The 19,658-nt window shown below is 37.5% G+C and overlaps 1 protein-coding gene across 6 annotated transcripts in view; it reads left to right on the forward strand.

Moving 5' to 3' along the window:
* RGS17 (regulator of G protein signaling 17) overlaps window positions 1–14,756 on the forward strand; it is a 101,051-nt gene extending 86,295 nt beyond the window's left edge. For 5 of the 6 annotated variants that reach the window (XM_060205305.1, XM_060205309.1, XM_060205307.1 and 2 more), the window contains 3 exons: window positions 4,442–4,531; window positions 5,787–6,021; window positions 12,239–14,756. In XM_060205305.1, the coding sequence (XP_060061288.1) occupies window positions 4,442–4,531; window positions 5,787–6,021; window positions 12,239–12,427 (514 nt within the window). In that variant the 3' untranslated portion in view covers window positions 12,428–14,756. The remainder of the gene's footprint in view (window positions 1–4,441; window positions 4,532–5,786; window positions 6,022–12,238) is intronic. The other variant, XM_060205306.1, reaches the window with a different exon arrangement.
* Window positions 14,757–19,658: the final 4,902 nt, after the last annotated feature.

Genomic DNA, 19,658 nt, shown 5'->3' on the forward strand with positions numbered 1-19,658 from the left:
GGCGCCACATGCACTTAGCCCGCTGCGCTACTGCCCGACTCCCAGTGACACTGTTTCTATATGCCTATTGGCTACCTAAATTTATTTGGGGAAAAAAATCTGTTGAACATTTTCCACCCTATTTTTTAGTGAGTTTGTTGCTGAGTGTTATCAGTTCTTCAGATACTTGGTTATTGGTCCTTTCTCTGATGTATGACATGCAAATTATCTTCTGTTCAGTAGGATGTCATTTTGTTTTGATGATGGTTCCTTTGCTATGCAGGATGTGATCACATTGGAGTATTTTCATTTCTGTTTTCCTTGATACAGAATTCAAGTCTCCAAACATATTTCTGAAGGTATAATTCTGAGACGTTTTCTTCTCTGTTTTGCGGTTTCCAGTCTAGCATGCAAGTCTTTGATCCATTTTGAGTTGTTTTTCTTTCTTAATGTATTTCTTTCTTTATTTTTTGACACCAGGGTTTTTATGGGGCTCAGTGCCTGAAGTAGAAACCCAGCTGTCCCAGCAGCCATTTTTCCTCTTTTAAAAATTTTATTTGTTAGCACAAAGTGAAGTTGAGAGGAGAGTGGAGATAGATAGAGAGGGAGAAAGGTAGTTATTCGCAGACCTGCTTCACTATTTGTGAAGCTTCATCTCTGCACATGGGAGCTACTCTGACCTTGAGTTGACTTTCATAATATAACAAATACCTTTCTTCCAAAATCCACTATTCTAGACCCAGCTAGAACTGTAAATGTTCTTCTTGGCATACTTAGTCTAGTTTATTTGCAGTCTCTTCCATAAGATGTTCAAACTTGGGCAAGGGAGTTAGCATAATGGTTATACAAAGAGACTGTCATGCTGAAGGCTCCAAAGTCCCAGGTTCAATTCTGGGAACCACTAAGAAAGCCAGAGTCTAGCAGTGCTCTGGAAAACAAACCATAAAATATTCTAACTCTGATCAAGACCTTCAAAGAGAACATTGTATATACATTGTTATGCCTGTAGCTATAGTTTTGTTTACAAAAACAGAAATGCTAGTTAAAACTGTTACAGAACTTGTAAAAGTAGAAATGCCAAATACTGAGTCCCTCTTGGATCTCTTAACTACTGTTGGGCCTGCTATTTTACTCACTTATTTATTATTATCAGAGCACTGCTCAGCTCTAATTCATGGTGGTGCTGGGGATTGAGCCTGGGACCTTTGGTGCCTCAGGCATGAAATACACTGCTACATACCCATTGTGCTGTATCCCCAGCAAAGGGCCTGCTATTTTTCTAGAGGAAATTTTTTCTTACCAGAGCACTGCTCAGTGGTGGCTTATGGTGGTACAGAGGACTGAATCAGACACCTTGGAGCCTCATGCATAAGACTCTTTGCATAACCACTATACTATCTCCCCTGCCCTTCCATACTTACATTGAAAAAAAAAACACAAAAAACACTGTATTACTTAGAGCAGGACCAAGTGAAACGCAGAATGGGCTGACATTTTAAGGACAGCTGGCAAAGAGTTCAATAGCAACTCTTATTTTCTTCATGTCTCTTCATTTTTTAAATATTTATTTATTTTCCCTTTTGTTGCCCTTGTTTTTCATTGTTATAGTTATTATTGTTGTTACTGAAGTCGTCGTTGTTAGATAAGACAGAGAGAAATGGAGAGAGAAGGGGAAGACAGAGAGGGGGAGAGAAAGACAGATACCTGCAGACCTGCTTCACTGCTTGTGAAGAGACTCCCCTGCAGGTGGGGAGCCGGGGACTCGAACCAGGATCTTTAGACAGTCCTTGCGCTTTGCCCCACATGTGCTTAACCCACTGCGCTACCACCTGACTCCCCATGTCTCTCCATTTTAAATGGGCCTTATCAGTGATTCTCCAGCACTGAAGCGTTAAAACCAATCAATATAGCCTGCTAGTAATGTGCAATTACTAAAGTAGACCCCTGTTGATTACTTAGAGTCAGTTTCTTCCTACAGGCAATAATAGTGTGTCCAATTATTAGACCAAGAGATGGAGCAGTGAACCGAGAAGTACTTATTGAAAGTCTATTACGAGTAATTTTAGGACAAATGTGTGCTCACATTTTACCATCTGTAGAAAGCAAAGCTATAAACACAACTCAGGACTGCATAATGATCACTCTAATATGGTGGCATTTGAGATGTTTGTAAATATCACAGAAACAGATAGAAGAGCCAGAATTCACGTTCAGAAACTTGTGACTCATGCATTTGGAGTTCAGATCTTTGCTCTGCAGCAAAGGCAAAATGAACAACAATCCCCCCACCCCACCCCCGCCCAAAGATTTTGACTAACATGAGGCATACCTGTATCAGTGTTACCTGCTTTGTGGAGCTTTGGAGGAAATATAGCAGAGATTCACTCTCAAAGAGCTTGTTATTTAAGTAGGTTAAGATAGATATTTCTGGTCTTTTATACTATTTCATACAAACATATAAGCTTAGTAAAACTTGGCAGTTTGAGTATTGATTTTCCATTAGAGAAGATCTTGAATAAATGAATGAACAAATGAAAGGTATATTATCTCAACTTCTTTTGATTTCTGACAGGCTCTCATGAAACTCCTGGACTGGGGGTGGGGGGTGTCACTTTGCTTTCTCAGTGTCTTAACTTCTAGAAGACCTCTGATGCATCCTTCTCACACTGCTTAACCTTTCCTGTTATTTCAGGTCTATACCTAAAACCTTGACTGTCCTACCCAAGGCATTGCTCATTTATAGTTTACCTACGCTGGACAATTCTTTTGTTTGTTTGTTTATTTATTTTTGATATTTATTTCATTTTGTCACCCGTGTTTTTATTGTTGTAGTTATTATTGTCCTTGTTGTCCTTGTTGTTGGATAGGACAGAGAGAAATGGAGAGAGGAGGGGAAGACAGAGGGGGACAGAAAAATAGACACCCGCAGACCTGCTTCACTGCCTGTGAAGGGACTCCCCTGCAGGTGAGCAGCCTTGGCTCGAACCGGGATCCTTACTCAGGTCCTTGTGCTTTGCACCACGTGCGCTTAACCCGCAGCGCTACCGCCCGACTCCCCACTGGGCAATTCTTGCTCTTCTGGGTTACTGAAAACCTCTGAGAGTAGCGTCACTTCTGTCAGCCTGTAGCGTTCCTAAATTTCATGTTCCAGAGATACAGTCTTGCCACTCAGTATTATCTGATGCCCTTCATGTACTCCTGAGTAGTGTCCTGTCTCTCTGAAGACACTGGAGGCTGGCTAAAAGGGTGCTAGTGTGAAAAAGTTAAATAGTAACCCTGTACTTTGAACCTGAGGGATAAGAAACAACCATAGTACCAACCCAGTATCATGGAAGGATTTGTCAGTGTAGCGAATTATATAAAAATTATATAAAATTTTATTTTATATAAATTATATATTTATATAATTATATAAATTATATATTTATATAAATTATATAAAAATTTTTATTATATAAAATTTTTATATATTATATAATTATATAAAATTTTATTATATAAATTTTTATTATATAAAAATAATAAATGGAACACAAATGATGAATAGAACCAAGCAAGAGTCCAAATGGCATGACTCTAAAGAGTTATGTAGGGGGTCGGGCGGTAGCGCAGTGGGTTGGGCGCACGTGGCACAAAGCGCAAGGACCCGTGTAGGGATCCCGGTTTGAGCCCGGGTTCCCCACCTGCAGGGAAGACATTTTACAAGCGGTGAAGCAGGTCTGCAGGTGTCTATCTCCCCCCCCCCTTCCCCTCCTCTCTCGATTTCTCTCTGTCCTATCCAACAACAAAAGACATCAAGGACAACAATAATGATCACAGCAAGGCTACAACAAGAGCAACAAAAGGGGGGGAGGTGAATGGCCTCCAGGAGCAGTGGATTCATGGTGCAGGCACTGAGCCCAGCAATAACCCTGGAGGCAAAAAAAAAAAGTTATGTAATGATATATATCATATATCAAAGCATAAAATCATGTAGTTATTGTGGAGTTTATAAGTACTGTCACTTATAGTATGGAAGAATGAAGTCAGAATGTATAATGGACTTTGCTATTGAGACTCTGAGTTACTTTAGTATTTGATTAAATAATCATTCGTGGTTTTTTTTTTTTTTTTTAGTTTTCCTGGAATTAACCTATTATTAAAATTTTTGTAAAAAGGTATTTTTATACTTAGAAGGTGGCATGGTGGGCAAATGTTAAACTCTGAAGTATGAGATCCCAAGTTTAAGTCCCAGAATTGCATGTGTCACAATGAGACTGTTATCTTTGTCCACCTCCCCCAATAAAGAAAGAAAGAAAGAAAGAAGTCAATCTTTTAGAAATGGCATTTCTCCTTGAATTTTAAGTATTCTCACAGTGTTGAAAATCAAATTCTTGTGTGAAATGTTGTCTTGCGATGTTATTTTTTGCTTTGAAGAACTGGTTTTTCTCTAGACAAAATAAAGTGTTTTGCTACATTGCAGCCTCACTGTTAGGAACGAAGAAAGAGGGGAAAGTGCAGGAAGACCCACACATCCCACTAAAATGGAGAGCATCCAGGTCCGAGAAGAATGGTGAGTGTGACTCTCAGAACCCTTGTCTTCTGTTGGTACGTTTGTCTTCTCTACTTGGTGTTTAGCTCTTGTTTGCTGGCCTTTCTCAAAATGCTGATGTGAAATGCAGGTATTCTCAGCTGGGGAGGTCCTTTTTTCTCTCTTTTTTTTTATTGTTTTTTTTTTTAATTTTTTTATTTATAAAAAGGAAACATTGACAAAACCATAGGATGAGAGGGGTACAACTCCACACAGTTCCCACCACAAGAACTCTGTATCCTACCCCCTCCCCTGATAGCTTTCCTATTCTTTATCCCTCTGGGAGTATGGACCCAAGGTCATTGTGGGATGCAGAAGGTGGAAGGTCTGGCTTCTGTAATTGCTGAAGGCTTTTTTTTTTTTCCCTTCAATGAAGTCGCTCTTTACTGATTTGTTTCTCCTAGTTATGTTAAGCTGTAAGATAAAACATGGTTGGGTTTCTCTTTCTGTTTTTTAATTTTTTATTAGTGACTTAATAATGATTCAGGGCTTGATGGTGGTCCACCTGGTCAAATGCACATTACAATGTGCAAGGACCCGTGTTCGAGCTCCCAGTCCCCACCTGCAGTGGGAAAGGTTTGCAAGTGGTCAAGCAGGGTTACAAGTATCTCTCTCCCTCTCTATCATCCCCTTCCCTCTTGACTTCTGGCTGTCTCTATCAAGTAAATAAAGATAGTAAAAAAAAAATTAAATAATGACTAACAAGATTATAAGATAACTAGGATACAGTTCCACACAGTTCCCACTACCAGAGTTCCATGTCCCACCCCCTCCCTTGGAAGCTTCCCTATTCTTTATCCCTCAGAGATTATGGACCAAAATTCTTTATGGGGTGTAAAAGGTGGAAGGTCTGGCTTCTGTAATAGTTTCTCTGCTGGACATGGACATGGACATGGGCAGGTGGACTCATATCCCCAGCCTGTTTCTTTCTTTCCCTAGTGGGGCGGGGCTCCGGAGAGGTGAGGCTTCGAGACAAATTGTGAGGTCATCTGCCCCAGGGAAGTCAAGGTATATGCCTGCAGGATGTTTGCCAAGAACCAGAAATAACAAACCTCCTTTGAGCATGTTTACTAGATGAGGCTGTATTGCGTGTAGTAACCACTAGACGGCAGTACTTGAATAGACTTTCCACCTGCTCCAGCCCGCCTCCCCCCCTACCCCCCCCCCCCCCCACCGCAATAAGGACTTGCTAAGCTTCACAAACTTTTTCTATAATGGTCTTCTTCTGTCTATGCAGCCAAAACCCCACTGCAGAGGAAGTCTTGTCCTGGTCTCAAAATTTTGATAAGATGATGAAGGCCCCTGCAGGAAGAAACCTTTTCAGAGAATTCCTCCGAACAGAATACAGCGAAGAGAACCTCCTTTTCTGGCTGGCCTGTGAAGACTTAAAGAAAGAGCAGAACAAGAAAGTCATTGAAGAAAAGGCCAGGATGATATATGAAGATTACATCTCCATACTCTCACCCAAAGAGGTAAATGTCTGGAAAACAGTGATCTGGCCGTCCTAACTGCAAAGATGAACCCTCCCTCACAGGAGACTAATGTCACGAGTGGGTTTGTGTATGATATGTTCACAAACAGACTGAATGACTTCTCTGGGTAAATAGTTCACAGACTCCATTATGAGAATCTCTGTGGAGGAGTAAGTGGTAGCCTTCCCCAAGTTTTTTAAATTTAATTAATTTATTTATAAAATGGAAACACTGACAAGACCATAGGATAAGAGGGGCACAATTCCACACAATTCCCACCACCAGAACTCCATATGCCACCGCCTCCCCTGATAGTTTTCCTATTCTTTATCCTTCTGGGAGTATGGACCCACGGTCATTATGGGATGCAAAAGGTGGAAGGTCTGGCTTCTGTAATTGCTTCCCTGCTGAACATGGGCGTTGACAGGTGGATCCATACTCCCAGCCTGTCTCTCTCTTTCCCTAGTGGGGCAGGGATCTGGGGAAGCAGGGCTCCAGGACACATTGCCCACCAAGTTTTTATCATTGACTTCTGGTTGACTGATCAGAAAGTCAACTCACTTTCAGCACTCACTTTAAAAAGCTTGCTAGCTACTCTGTATACACTGTCCTAAGACAAACTGAAAAGAAGGATTCACTCCAGGGTGGCATTTCTCAGTGTGATCTGCGCATCACCCCCCTGGGTATCACCTGGAACGTTTATTTGTTAAGTGAATTCTTGTTTTAAGTTTTTTAAATTTTCTTAAGCTATTTATTTATTATTAGACAGAGATAGAAATTGAGAGGGGAGGAGAAGGTAAAGAGGGAAAGAGACAGAGAGACACCTGGAGCCCCTTGCTTCAACACTCCTGAAGCTTTCTTCCCACAGTGTGTGCGCTTAACCAGGTGCACCACCGCCTGGTCCCAACTGTTAAGTGAATTTTTAAGATCTATTTGGAACTTCTGAGTTTCAGTTTTTGGAAATAAGAATCTAGGTGCGGGGTCGGGCGGTAGTGCAGCGGGTTAAGCACACATGGTGCAAAGCACAAGGATCAGCGTAAGGATCCCAGTTTGAGCCCCTGGCTCCCTACCTGCAGGGGAGTCGCTTCACAGTTGGTGAAGCAGGTCTGCAGGTGTCTGTCTTTCTCTCCTCCTCTCTGTCCTCCTCTCCTCTCTCCATTTCTCTCTGTCCTATCCAACAAGGAACGACATCAACAATGACAATAATGGCCACAACAAGGCTACAACAAGGGCAACAAAAGGGGGAAAAATGGCCTCCAGGAGCAATGGATTCGTGGTGCAGGCACTGAGCCCAGCAATAACCCTGGAGGCAAAAAAAAAAAAAAAAAAAGGGAGTCGGGCTGTAGCGCAGCGGGTTAAGCGCAGGCGGCGCAAAGCACAAGGACCGGCATAAGGATCCCGGCTCGAACCCTGGCTCCCCACCTGCAGGGGAGTCGCTTCACAGGCGGTGAAGCAGGTCTGCAGGTGTCTATCTTTCTCTCCTCCTCTCTGTCTTCCCCTCCTCTCCATTTCTTTCTGTCCTAAAAAAAAAAAAAGAATCTAGGGATGTAAAGGGCCGGGTGGTAGTGCACTTGGTTGAGCACACATGTTACAGTGTGCAAGGACCCCAGTTCAAGCCCCTGGTCACCACCTATAGGGAAAAGCTTTGTGAGTGGTGAAGTAATGCTGAGATGTCTCTTTCTCTCCCTCTCTGTCTCCCCCTTCCTCTTGATTTCTGGCTGTTTCTAGCCAATAAAGATAATTAAAAAAAATATTTAAAGACTCTAGGAATGTGTCCTTATGACCTGTTAACATTGGGGGAGATAAGGGTAATAGTAATTATTTTACTTATCCTAGTTTTCCTACTGTTAAACTTCAACCTATTTTTCCCATTGCCAGGACACACACACACACACACACACACACACACACACTAGATAGGAAACATTTTGAGAAGCCAAGTAACCATGTCCCATTAACTTTTTAAAAGTTAATTTATTCCTAACCCTAACCCTAGCATGATCTTATTTGGTTTTTATCATCTTTTAAAAAAATTTATTATCTTTATTTATTTATTGGATAGAAAACAGCCAGAAACTGAGAGGAAGGGAGGAGATAGAGAGGGAAAGAGACACCTGCAGCACTGCTTCACCACTAGTAAAGCTTTCCTCCTACCGATGGGTGCTGGGAGCTTGAACCGGGGTCCTTGCACATCATAGCATGTGTGCTCAGCATGATCGTATTCGTTAAACGGAGACAGCACCCACTGGAAGGAACACACACATATATGTAATATGTATATGTGTATGTGAATATATATCTTATATCCCTCCTGATGACTATGTTGAATATAATAGTTTATTGTTTACCTTAAGAATATGCTTATGCATTTTTTAAATTTATTTACTTATTCCCTTTTGTTGCCCTTGTTGTTTTATTGTTGTAGTTATTATTGATGTCATTGTTGTTGGATAGGACAGAGAGAAATGGAAAGAAAGGGGAAGACAGGAGGAGAGAAAGATAGACACCTGCAGACCTGCTTCACTGCTTGTGAAGTGACTCCCCTGTAGGTGGGAAGCCGGGGGCTTGAACTGGGAACCTTACGCTGGTCCTTGCGCTTTGCGCTACCTGCGCTTAACCCACTGTGCTACCACCCGACTCCCATGCTTATGCATTTTAATAAAGTGACCATTACTTTATAAAATGGATGTTTGCTCTCAGGAAGTAGTGTAACTTCTGCTTCTCAGTATAACATATTTTGAGAGGGGGCAAGGCCAATTTTATAATTTCCTAAAGTCTAAAAAAAAAAATCTATTTAAACAAGCATTTGTTGGAAGAGTAAATCTACTTTTTAAAGGTGATTCCTCAGACTGAACAAAAGGAGGTAATAAGGAATTTAAGACTGTTACTAGTCTTGCTGCACATAGCAAATGTAGCCGAGATTTATTAAGTATTGAAAAGACTTAGAAGCCCAGCAAAACAAAGAACTTTAATAGTAAAAACAACTGCTGATCATAAACAGCATTGGGGTACTCCAAGAATGATAGGCCCTGCAACAAATCTAGCACTTTCATGTGAATTGCAGAAAACTATGTGTGTATGTGTGTTGTTGTTATTGTTGTTATCTACTAGTTTCTGCAGGGATGGAAGTGTCCTTAATCAGTATTATAATTCACCCTTGTTATTATATTATCATCCCTATAAAATTAAACAACTCATTTCTATACCCTTTAACCCAGACTTTTTCATTTTGTAGAATGATGGAGACAGCTCTAAATACCAGTGAATGTGTTTATTATATGATGCCAGGCTCTGCCATACGGTGATTTTAGTTATAGTAGGCACTATTTGCTTCTCTTAATATCACTGTAAATTTCTAGTGGTTGTGTGCAAGAAAAAGGTAGTAAACTTATTGAAACACCAGAATGGAATTATCTAGAAATAATGCCGATGTGACAACATGGACTTTGTGTGTGCAAGAGAGTATGTTTCTTAAGCAAAAGTATGTGAATTTATCACTTGAAATATTTATGTTTATCTTTTAAAATCATAATGGTTTATAAATTATAATTTGTAAATTGTAAATTGTTTAAAAGTATAATTTACGAGAAAGAAGCATAGGAAAGATCAGAGGGAACTCTGGCATAGGCAGTGCTGAGATTCCAGCCAAGAACCTTATGCTTGGAAGTCTTCTGATATTCCACTATTCACATCCCAGGTTTATGACGGGGGGATTGAACTTGGGACTTTGGAGCCTCAGACATGAGAGTCTCTTTGCATAACCATTATGCTATCTGCCCCTGCCCCCCCCCCAAATACCCTTTTTAAAACATCCTGAGCTTTTTATTACTTTGTACATGATGATGGCCTCATATGGCGAACGGTAGACATTACAACTTACATTCCTGGGATAAATCGCACTTGGTCGTGATGAACAATCTTTTTGAAATGCTGCTATATCCCGTTGGCCAGGATCTTATTCAATATTTTGGCATCTATGTTCATCAGAGATATTGGTCTGTAGTTTTCCTTTTTTGTTGTGTCCCTATCTGCTTTTGGTATCAGGGTGATGTTAGCTTCATAAAAGGTGGAAGGGAGTGTTCCTGTTTCTTCAATCTTTTGAAAGAGCTTTAAAAGTATAGGTATTAACTGTTTCCTAAAGGTTTTGTAGAATTCTTTTATAAAGCCATCTGGTTCTGGACTTTTATTGTTGGGAAGATTCTTAGTAACTGTTTCAATTTCTTTGTGATTGGTCACATTAAAGCTTAAATGGTCCATCTCCAGAACATTCGTTTTATAATCTCTGACAAAAAAAAATAATGTTAATTTGGCCAAAATTTTAATAGCCTTGATTTTTTTCATTATATAAACTCATCAAATAAATCACAAAAATTTCATCTAGATTAGTTTTCTAATCAATTCTCCCATTCAAATCACCTTGGGGTATATAGGAATCAACCCAGTTTCCTGTGGTCCATTAATCCCTGTAATTTACAGGTGGAATAAGTGTGTATAGACTGTAAGACTGTCAGACCTCAAACTTGGTCCAAACTGGGCAAGAGGAGAAGTCAAAACAACAACAAAAACCTTTTGCAATATACTTATAAATCTAAATGTGAATAGTTTGTACAGAGCTAAGTACATAATGGGACAGGTAATTATAACCATGATTATCCTAGTCACTGTGTAGTACTAAGGAAAGAAAAAAATCAATCAGGCCTCAGTAATGATCTGCCTCTTAGGGGATTTTACTAACATGTCACTTGATGGCAAAGCCTAGTTCTCTATCCCCCAAGCATGGTCTTGTTGCTCTTTATTTCCCCCTTTCCAACATGTCCTGCCAAATTTAACAGAACTAGCATTTAGCACGGAAGAGAAAAAAAAATAAATCACTGAGTCACTTGCATTCTTTAATGTCTGTACACTTTCCAAATAAAAGTAGATTGATTACTTCTAAACGCACTCAGGCTCCCTCCGCATCCCCCACCCCCCTTTCTTTCTTTTTTCTTTTTCTTTTTTTTTTTTTTTTTTTGCCTCCAGGATCAGATCATCACTGTGGCTCAGTGCCTGCACTACCAATCCACTGCTCCTGGAAGCCCCTCCCCCCATTTTGTTGCCCCTGTTGTTGTTATTGTTGTTGGATAGGACAGAGAGAAATCGAGAGAGGAGGAGAAGGCAGAGAGTGGGAGAGAAAGACAGACACCTGCAGACCTGCTTCACCACTTTCGAGGCTACCCTGCAGGTGGAGAACCAGGGCTGGAACTGGGATTCTTGAGCCGTCCTTGATCTTCAAGCCCTGAGCACTTAACCTGCTGTGCTACCGCCCAGCCCGCCTTGATAATTCTTCATTCAAAGGTTCACAGGCAACTATCCTGCTTAATTTTTAGTACACAGTTCTTGACCTGTACTCCTACCAATGGGTTGTATATAGTTGTGCCTTGCCAGTCTGAGGAATGAATGCCTGGTGCAGTCCACTGCACCCTTCCTTTGCTTCCCACTTTTGATCAAGTCGGATTTACGAGAATGTGAATCTACCTAGAATAAGCATTTGATATATACATCAATTTTTGCTGGACAGCCTCTGTTAAATTTTTATCTTGTTTCATCAAAAGTCACCTGCCAGGTGAGGATCCCACTTCGAGCCCCCGGCTCCCCACCTGCAGGGAGGTGGCCTCACAAGCGGTAAAGCAGGTCTGCAGGTGTCTTTCTCTCCCCCTCTGTCTTCCCTTCCTCTCTCGATTTCTCTGTCCTATCCAACAACAACAAGGACAACAAAAAAATGAGAAAAGATGGCATCCAGAAGTGATGGGATTCATTTTGCAGGCACCAAGTCCCAGCAATAACCCTGGAGGCAAAAAAAAAAAAAAAAGTCACCTGCCAGCAGTCATAGAATAAATAGAGGGAGGTCACTTTGTATTCTGATGCTTGCTAAGGAATTCTCCAGTACCACAACCAGCAATCACAGAGGTTAGAAATTCCCAGGTAAAGGTAAGATAAATCCAAGTAAGACAAGATAACTGAGCTAAATTTCTGGTTTAGGGGTAGGGGAAGTTACTGTTTTGTTTGCTTAATTCAACTAAAAGTGCAAGGTTGTTTAAATCTGAAAAGATGACCTCAGGATTTTAGGAGTTTGGTTGATTCTTTAAAGTTTCTATGAAAATTCATATATCTACAGCTACTTAATTGAGATCCTTTGGGGGAAAAATGTGATTTAATGTATCTTCTTATTTCGTTTTAGGTGAGTCTCGATTCTCGAGTTAGAGAGGTGATCAATAGAAATCTGTTGGATCCTAATGCTCACATGTATGAAGATGCCCAACTTCAGATTTATACCCTGATGCACAGAGATTCTTTTCCGAGGTTTTTGAACTCTCAAATTTATAAGTCCTTTGTTGAAAGTACTGCCAGCTCTACTTCTGAATCCTAATTTTCATTAAAAACTCATTTTGAAGAACTCAGATGGGAACCAAGAAAGGAGTGACTTGACACCAGAAACTTGAGTTCCTGAAGAACTACAGTCTAGCTTTCCTCAGGCTGCTGTGAAAACACAACCCTCTGGTCTTTGTCTCCATTTTTTTATTGAGGTTATTCATGGCTAGGTTTGGAGAAAATCCCACATACAATGAATTGCCAAATCACATATCTTTTCTTCAACCCTCAAGCTACTTGCTAGCTAACTGTACTTGTAGGTCTAGGAACAGTCTTCTAGTGTACCTCTGGAGACTGCATGTTCAGAGCAAACCTGCTTCATTTGCCACATAGTAGTTGTAATATTTAGTCCAGTGGCAGAACTTATACTGTATTTAAGGACTTTTGTGCAATATGGTCTTATAGAAATAACTGCCAAAATGGCTGTGGTGTGCATTTTTTTTTAAAAAAAAATACAATCTAGATCAGAAAAAAAGCCAATTTTTAATTTGTACCATAGTATTCAACGTGCTATATTATACTGTGTTCATTACATTCATTTTAAAGCTAATGTTTCTGTATGTGAAAAAAAAAAAAAAGAGCTATTTCTGTTTGTTGGAAAAATCCAGTGGGGGGACTCCTCTGGTTGTTCACTGCCAACACTGTGGCATTTCCATTACAGAAGAGTTTACTATGTAAAATGCACATATACATATATATATATATATACACACACACATATATATATAAGAAGAAAAAAGCACAAATAATTTAAATATATTCTATCTCATTGACAAATCAAAGAGTGTTATTGTTTTTAATTGTAATAAAAGAAATTCATTATATATATACATATATATATACATATATATATATATATATATGATGTCCAGTACTGTAACTGAAATATTAAAGATTGGCTCTTTAGTCCTGATATGGTTGTGTATGTACTTTAGCAAGGAAAATAAGAATAAGTGTGATGACTTTTTTTTAGAATATAAAGAGAGGATTTAACAAAGGAATGCCTACATGTAGCATCATAAAGCATTTTGATGTATAGGATCCGTAAGATGGTATATTTTCCTTGAAAGTGAAATCCAATGAAAAGCTAAGTTTTTAACCAAGAAAAAGTTTTATAAGGGTTAGGAAGTAGAAAACTCTACGGTGGACCTTAACCGTTTTCACATAATACCAAAAGAATGATTTATTTTAACAAAATTAAAATCAGAGTATTGATTTTCATCCATAATTCAAAGGCAGTTCAGTGCTCAAATCTGTAGTTGCCATATTATTTTTTATAAGTCCCACTAAATCTGTAAGACAAAATACTTACCAGACATTGACATGTACTTTTGGAATATTCAAGGAAACAGTATCCTATAATGTACACACACACACATTAAAAAAAAAAAGTCAATGTCCTGTTTATAACAAGATGTTGCATTTGAATATTAGTAACCCCTGGAAACTATTTTTTTAATCTTAAATACTAAGTAATCTAAAATGAAAGTTTTAAAAATATTTATATCCACTAGGAATACTGGCCTTATATTAAGGATGATATTAAAATTATAGGTTTTCTTTGTCATTTTTAACTACCTCTCATTTTTTAATTTATTAAACATTTTTAAAAGTGAGTTGGGGGGGGCTTTCTTTTTGACATTTATTTTGCTTAAAAGGTTGGCCCCATACATTTCTTTTTCCATAAACTTAAAGCATTTCAAGAGTTGGTCTTTTTTTTTTTTTAAGTGAATTTGATTTTCTATATACATAGAATTCAGGAGATTGATAAAAAGGGCTATTATCTAACATTTCCCTATGCAAATATTTTAACTGTTTCAGTGTTAGACAAAATGGGATTTAAAAAAAAAAAAGTTCTAAGAATAGAAAACAAACAGTTCTGTTTACACTGGTGTTGCTGACTATCCTACCATATTCAGCACTTTTAAATACCTTATTTATGAAAGTGTAGTTAAAATACAAGATAGAAAATATCTATGGTAATCATCTCTTTTAATAAATGCCTGGTTTTGTCAGAAAGTGTTAGTGTTTAGATATAAGAACCTATGTCAGTGAGATATGCACTACTTGAGTAATAGTTTCGTAATGTGCTGAAAAAGATAGCTATGAAGATGTTTACAAAAAAATAGTCATGTCTTTTTCCTAAAGAGTGAAGAAGAATCAAAAATCATTGTCACTTCTCTTGTGAAGTTCTATCCCTGAACATCTGATTTTTTTTTCTCGATTAGAATTGAGTTTATTATGCTACTATAATGTATACATGTATATGTCCTAGTATATTCTATCCATTGCTGTATTTGAGGCACAATAAATGGCACACATGACTAGATACTTGTAATATTCTGTAACACAGAGCATGCATTAGTCTTTTTAAACATAGGCTTTATATTCTTGTTGTTACTATATATGACGGTGACTTGCTAGTTGTAAGTTATCTTTATAAGATACTTTGTACTATTAGACGAATTGTCTGTTTGACAATACCTTCAATATTTTACCAAATGTAAAAGAGAAGGGCCCTTTTGAAGAGCCCTAATCTCTAGCTGGGGCATATGTAGATTACAGATCTAGAAGTTGGTGTATCCTCTTGAAATCTGTTTAGGATGTTGAGAATGATTCTAGAGCAAATTTATATAACATCAGACGTTAGTGACTTGCCATGTGAACACTTCTGTGGTAAATACTTACTTTCAGCAGTGGTGGGTGGGGAGAGGTTTCTTAATTGATTTCAAAATGGTTAGTGTTTCTAAGAGTATCTCTGTATATTTGCAACTCTACCACTTTTCACAGTTCCTTCCTTAAAATTAGAGCTATAGTAAACATATGTAAAAAGCCCTCAATTGGTGTCTATGCTACCATTTCAAGAGCACAATATTTGCTTTGTTAGAATTCAGTTTTTCCTAGTGAGTAAATTCCTCCCTGGGGGAAAAATTAGCACTTTAGATGGAGCACTTTATGTTTGAGATTGCCAAAATACCTTTGTTTACTGTTAGAATCTGCTAATGCACACGGAGAGGTCAATGCTCTTTCTACAGTGCCTCATTGTAAATGTATTTCTAATGAAGAGAAAAATAGAGAATACCGACTGCATATATATTTGGAGCCAGATTTCTTCAGAGATGGAGCTGGCACATAGATCCTAGTAAGAATGGAAGAATTATGCATCTTTACTCTAGATAAAATTGTCAATTATGTTACCCAGTGGGAATCCAGATGCCCCGACAGTATTACAGGGCAACGTTAAGGGCAGTAGATAAACTGGCATAAGAACAATAGCAGAACATAATTTTGATATCAATGTTATAAAGTGCAAAAAACAAGACCTTAATGTGGTCTCTTGAAAAAAAAAAGTCTTAAAATATGTACATAGTATGACCAGTTCTGCTACGTGGTCATGGTGCATGGGGTTGTCTATTAGAATCTGTTAATGCTGCTGAAAATTTTACTTGTAGAATGAATGTATATCATATATTTGCCTGATATTTCAGTTTCTAAAAGGTCTATATAAATAGGTAAAAAATAATTAGTTACTAGAAAAAAACACATTTTCAAACCCCGTGAAGCTGATTTGAAATACCTGATACCTATTTTTAATGTATCCATTTTTCTATACACCTTTAACTTATTTTGAAAAAAGTCTTATTGCTATTGTGACAAACTACATTTGAGAAAAGCATATAAGTATATACATCATATGGTGGGAGGAGAAATAAACAAAGAGGAAATTTAAAATGTAATCAGAAAATTTGAGAAAAAAAGTGTTCTTTTGAACTTCACCTACAACTGCTTATACTGAAAATGTCTGTAACTAGAATTTTGTCAGGCAGGAATTCTGAGTACACTAGATACTTTGGCAAATTTTTTTGAAACATGAAAGATGGTAAAGATATTTCCAGAGATATTCTTGCCTGTGATTTATATTGATAGTTTATGACCATAATTATCAACATATACCCACACATATATTTGCATGTTTTTCTTAGTTTTTTTTTTTAAAAAAATGTCTCATTTGCTGCAATTGCAAAAATTTATCAAATAAAATTAATACTAAAAACTTGCTTCAGAGCTTCCCTGAACACTCAAAGGTACTGCAACACACAACAGAGCACATCTTAATAAGTGTTGCTTCCAAGTACTAGGCTGTACTTACAAATTTGATTTCAACGCATGTTTCTACTTCGTGACACTGGGTAATTTATTTGTACTTACTGAGCCTATTTCCCTGTTTTCAAATAAAGAATATAATAATTTATATATTCTCATAAAATTATATGTTTATATTCTCATAAAAGTATATGTTTATATACTTTTATGAGAATTAAATAAGCATGGAAAAAAGTAAAATAATTTCATTTAGTACTGTTATCAAGTTTCTTCAACTCTATAATTCCAGTTTTTTCCAGAATGTAGGCATTAAATGCTACTTTTGTGCACTTTTCCAATATTTTTAAACCATACATTTTAGGTTTAGTTTGTCATCCAATCATACACTCACTTTTTAATGATGGAGGATTATATGACTATCATACTGCTTTATTGAATAATGTTATTTCAGTCTTTATATGTAGTACACCAACATCACACTGAATCTACACTCAAGAAAGCTTTCTTTCAATGAAATATACACAGAGCTATGTGTAAGCATGTGTTTGTGAGTGATGCTGTCGGTTACAATCTGTGTTTAAACTTGAATGTTTTTTTTTGTAGGAAATAAAACATTCTCAAGCATAAAAATATTGAGTAATGAGTTCTAAGGGATTGACCATTAAAACAATACTAATATTGGCATGGAATAGTTTCATTTAAAAAATAATTTCATCATCACCATGAGTAAAAAGGTGGTTATATGTCAGTAAACTTTTTTGTTAATCCTTCTTAAGATTTACAGGAAAGTTGCACAGAGAGGTTCCGTATATCATGATTCATGAATCTATATAGAAGCACAATTAAGGCCGTACTCTGTTCAGTTCCCCTAGCTTCCCCTAGCACACTTTTATTGTTTCAAGATACCAAATCACCTTTAGCCATCGTGTCTCTTAGGCTCTCCTAGCTGTGACAGTTTCACCAATATTTCTTTTTGGGTGTTTTGTTTGCTTGTTTTTTGTATTTGGCATGGACAGTTTTGAGTACTGGTCTAGTATTTTTGTCAGACACAGGGTTGGGTGGTGGCACATCTGGTTGAATGCACATGTTACAATGCACGAGGATATGGGTTCGAGCCCCCCAGTCCTTACTTGCAGGAGAAAAGCTTTGCAAATGGTGACCCAGGACTGCAGGTGTCTCTCTGTCTCTCTCTATCTCCCCCTTTCCTCTCGATTTCTGAATTTCTCTATCCAATAAATAAATAAAGATAATTAAAAAATTGTCAGATGCTTTTTCCCATGATTGCTGGGTATCAAGTGTTTCTAAAAAGAGGACCTCAGAGATGGGAGTGCTATTCATATCACATGACAGACAGCAAGGACAGACACCATCATCATGACAAGGCAGTGAGGACTTTGGTCACCTCAATGAAACAGTGTGTTAGATTCTCCCACTTTGATGTAGTAAATGTAAAGAAGTTAACTAAATTTACAGGACATTTATGCTAAGCAAAGAAAATTATGAGCAGATTCCCAAGCACTCCTATTAGGTTCCATTAAATGATTTAATTACAAATGTTATGAAGATTACTCACAACTAGAATTTGAAATGGGAACTCCCAAATCGCATTAGCTTAAACATTTACTTTACAAAGGTGAAGGCAGATTTTTCCCTTGGACTGCCTATGTGATTACCTTAATCCTTTATTAATCCCTGTGTAATAATGATGTTACACTTAATTGTCATGAAGAGTAACTGAAATTGAAAATTGTTTTTCTGAATGCTTTCTTATATTACTTTCCACTGAACAATGTTGAATATTGAAATAATGTAAAAGACTTGATTTTTCCCTTGTCTTAATCTACTTTTTATCTTATTTGTCATATGCATAATGTTTCTTGTATATGCTTTTAAAATGTTTACTAAATTTCAAAAAGAATTTCAATGTGTTTGACTCTTTACAATTTTTATTGAATATATGTAATTTTTTTACTGCCATGTTTACTGTACTTAATAGTCTATGTTCCTATTTCAAACTCTACCAGTATTAGTGGGCCATAAAATTTTTTTGAATGCATGCTTGATCTAGCTTTTGCAATGCTAGAATAATTGTTGGTTCCTATAAACTTAATGTTTATTGAGACTTTTTTTTCAACTTTGAGTAGTTTTTGGTTTTCGTTTCCCATATCCTGGAGTCTCTGTCATCATTTTACATATGTACAATAACAGACTTCCTGAAAATTCTAGGATTTTTCTACATGTAATAATAACCTCAGCATGAAAATAATGTAAGAGGATTCAGAAGTCTCAAAGCAAGCATATTTCTTTGAGTTTTCAAATTAAATCAAACTACAACTGTTTTCATTTGGCTATATTGTGGAAGCCTATGGATATTATTGTAAAACTCACCTTTATTACAGTGACTTGAAAAATGCTTCAAATAAAGAATTCATCCTTGTATCTATTCTTAGGCAAGTTACTGTTTCCTCGTTGGTGTAAGAGGTGTAAAAGGTACACATACTTATTACTTTCATTATTTATATATTTGAGGGAAAGTAATTTCAGAGCGAATTCTTCACATTACATAAAACTTGTTCATTACATTTTGAACTTTTGTAAATAATAAAGTATATTCCAGAAATGACTTGATAATTCAGCCAGAGATATGAAATGTTGAGTGTACATGATTCACAGTGCTTCTATGGCTAGCGCATCAAAATTGAGGTTAGAATAACAGAGATGTCAGTCTATTATGTTAGCCCTATTTTGTACTCAACTCAAAATTAAAGTGGGTTTCAACCACTATCTCAAAGCAGAACAATTTCACGAAGCAGTGTGGCTTGAATACTCAAAGGAAGAATTGAAGTTATCAGTTGGGGCGCTTAAGTAACAATTTAATTTTGCTTTATATAGTATCTGGCAAGCGCTCCTCACAGCGCATTTGTATGCACAGCAGAAGGATGAATGAAGGCACTTGTGAACGAGTTTGGGGAGAATTTTATTCTTGGTTTTGCCTCCAGGGTTATTGCTGGGGCTCGGTGCCTGCATCGAGAATCCACTGCTCCTGGAGGCCATTTTTTTTCCTTTTGTTGCCCTGGTTGTTCCATCATTGTTGTAGTTATTATCATCGCTGTCATTGATGTCGT

Source organism: Erinaceus europaeus, chromosome 13, assembly GCF_950295315.1.
Source record: "Erinaceus europaeus chromosome 13, mEriEur2.1, whole genome shotgun sequence".
Lineage (NCBI taxonomy): Eukaryota > Metazoa > Chordata > Mammalia > Eulipotyphla > Erinaceidae > Erinaceus > Erinaceus europaeus.